The sequence below is a fragment of the Molothrus aeneus genome, chromosome Z (assembly GCF_037042795.1).
Source record: "Molothrus aeneus isolate 106 chromosome Z, BPBGC_Maene_1.0, whole genome shotgun sequence".
Taxonomy (NCBI): Eukaryota; Metazoa; Chordata; class Aves; order Passeriformes; family Icteridae; genus Molothrus; species Molothrus aeneus.
The window spans coordinates 41,022,590-41,025,648 of NC_089680.1; the positions used below are offsets into that span (position 1 = coordinate 41,022,590).

The 3,059-nt window shown below is 47.4% G+C and overlaps 1 protein-coding gene across 1 annotated transcript in view; it reads right to left on the reverse strand.

The window, feature by feature from the left end:
* The window catches only part of NNT (nicotinamide nucleotide transhydrogenase), a 42,838-nt gene extending 39,897 nt beyond the window's left edge, over positions 1-2,941 (reverse strand). The window contains exons 1-2 of the mRNA XM_066568804.1: positions 2,871-2,941; positions 1,810-2,004 (exon numbers count right to left, since the gene is read on the reverse strand). Coding sequence (XP_066424901.1) covers positions 1,810-1,960 — 151 coding nt within the window. The 5' untranslated portion in view covers positions 1,961-2,004; positions 2,871-2,941. The remainder of the gene's footprint in view (positions 1-1,809; positions 2,005-2,870) is intronic.
* Between the last annotated feature and the right edge of the window lie 118 nt (positions 2,942-3,059).

Genomic DNA, 3,059 nt, shown 5'->3' on the forward strand with positions numbered 1-3,059 from the left:
TCCTCTACCAAATGACAAATCACATGTTACCAAAGCATACTACAAGGACAGCTTAATTATCAACCAAAAGACTACCAAACTTGTAATTCTTCACATTAAATACCTGCATTTCATGAATATTACTAATCCTTAAATAAGGGCTTCCACACAACAGATTTGACAGGGCAGCACAGAGCATTTAAACATGACACTAATTCTTCTACACTAATTCTAATCAGAATTCTTCATCCTTGTGGGAAAATTTTTCAAAAGTTATTTTTAAAAATAAGAAAATTCACACACACAGAGTAGCATACCAATTTCAATAAAACAGAAGAGACTCTTTAGTTTCATCATGAAATTTGCAAAGCCAAATACAAAATTGATTCCAAACTCAAACAAGGACACTTACCTGGGATATTTGAGAAAGAACTTTGAACCTAGTTTCCTATGTTCCAGTTTATGCTCCCAACCAAGGGACAATCTGCCATATGAAGACTGACAGATGTCTCTTTCATTCTGATATTTAATGTGGGAAAAAAACTGAGAGCATCTCAAATCTATCACAGACATTCTGGTTTCAACACACAACTGTGATACAGATTTACCAGAAGCCCTCGGAGTAAAGAAACTTCCCCTCATGACATTTCTTTGGAAGTTCCAAAATCTTCAGTCACCAAGTTGAAAGGACCACAAAATGCACCATTTTCTGTTAGTACTGCCACAAATTCTACACAATGCAGGCTTCTCTGAACTACATGCTACTTTTGTGTCCCATGTTTTCACTAACAGACACTTCTGTTTCCAGCAGCACTACTTTCCTTATACTCTCAAGTACCTAATGCAGTTACCTACTGTCTACATTTGGAAGAACCAAATGTCATGTGTGCAATCCATCCAACTCTCCACACTAATCTTTTGCAGACTAAGATCCTACATCTCCACAGAAGCAAGGTCTCTAAATTCCAAGGGACACATGACCCATTCAGTAATAATGGGCAAAAATAGCATTAAATCTGCATTAGGTATTCTTCAGTCTTCCTTCCAACTGTCAGGTTATATACAGTATAGAATAGAGAAAAAAAATTGTCAGGTCTGATCTTCATGTACCAAGCTCATAGCAGAAACTGGAAATAAGAGTCCCCCCCTTTCCCAGTTTTTTTTTTTTTCCTGAAAATACCAGAACCTGTCCATTATCTGCTGAAATGCAATTTTTTGCAAATACACTAACAAACCCTACACGTGAAGATACATATCAATAGTTTTTCAAAGTGATACAATGTGTTTCCTAAACGAAGTAAAGAGGTTTTTTTAAGATTGGATAATAATGTCTACATATACTCATGCTAGCAGATGCTGTCCTTGTGAGGTCTGTATTTTCTCACATGCATGCAAATAGTTGCACTACCAAAACTAATGAGGAACTCAGGATTTGAACTAAGAAAAGCATTTATTTAAATACTTCCTTCAAGCAAGGAAAGTATTAGCTGGAGCTCAAACCCTCTAACCACAAAAACTACATGGATCCAAAGTATTTATAATAAACACAAACACCTTCTGCATAAGACCTATAAAGCCAGACTAAAATTGTGCTGCAACTGACTCAAGTATGCTGTTGACATGATTTAAGAGTGCTCTTTCTAAGTCTAAGACTAAAATTGTGCTGCAACTGACTCAAGTATGCTGCCGACATGATTTAAGAGTGTTCTTTCTAAGACTTTCTAAGTCTTTTCTGTACTAATGCAGATCTGAAAGAAAGAAAAAAGAAAGAAACCATTTAAATTCATGTTTTAAAATAAAACATTGCTTACAGTACTTTAATCAATTTACCTGGCTTTGGAGCTGCCTGAGACCCAAGCACCTGGTGGGTTCTAAACATTCGCAAGCACAGCACCTTTGCAGAACGTGCCTTCGGCGGGAGCACATTGCCAAAAACAGGAGCTGAGCATCCACCCACAGCAATACGCAGAAGGCTCGCCATTGCACCCAGACCTCACAACAAATTCCTTGCCACGTATGGAACCCCTACAGCAAATGTGAAAACAAATCAAGAGTTATTAATGACACTGCACAGAAGGCATGTAAACGCAGCAGATTTAGAACCAGTCGACTGCCAGTAGCCACGAGACAATCAATCCTCACCACCTTTATCTTTCAGGCTAGGAAAAAACCACTTTTTTTTTTTCTAAATTAGGTAAGACTGCTCTTAACCAAAGCAACTGGCGTGACCAGCCGCGACCCGGGATCGCATTTCTGCGGCCCAAGGCCATTTGCTCTTTACACCGTTTCTTTAAAACGGGAACTTTGGTACGGGAAAAGTGCGGCGCCCCAAGGCACCAAACAAACGACTCCAATCCGTGCCACAGCTCCCTCAGGAGTCACCCTGGGTGGGACACAGCTTGGGAGGCGCAGCAGAGCGCGCACTCGGGGCGGGACACCCCGGGCAGCGGGCAGGGGAACCGGGAATGTGCTCTTCGCCCGGAATCCCGCCGGGCCCCCGCAGCAGCGGCCCCTTTTCTCTGCCGTCACTATTTATAGCCCGCGGCCACCGAATGACCTTGGGCGGGCGGCTCGTCCCCCGCCATGCACCGTCCCCGCTCGGGGGACACCCCGCAGCCGCCGCCGCCCCGCTCCCGGGGACCCCTTCCTAGGCCACCTGCCTCCTCCCGCACGTCCGTCCCGACACGCTCCCCCCCTCCTTCCCTCCCTTCCCCCCGACAGCGTGGCACCGCTGTCTTCTCCCTAACAGCGGGTGGCCCCCACACGCAACAGGAGAATGAGGCGGTGCCGGCGGAGCCCCTCACGACGCGGTGCACACGCCCCGCGCGGAGCCCCGCACACGCTCCTCCCGCAGCCCCGCACCGAGCCCGCACCGAGCCCGCTCCACGGACCTCCACAGAGAGCTCCGCGCACCGCCGCAGCCCCGCACGACGCCGCGCTCCCACTCGCGGTGCCGCCGCCGCGGCTCCCACCGACCTTGGGGCGGGGTGGGGGCGGGCCCGTGCCCGCCAACCCGGAAGGACTGAGGGGCACGCGGGGGTCGGGCGGCCGCGTCACGCGGCGTCTGAGGGGCGGTGGCG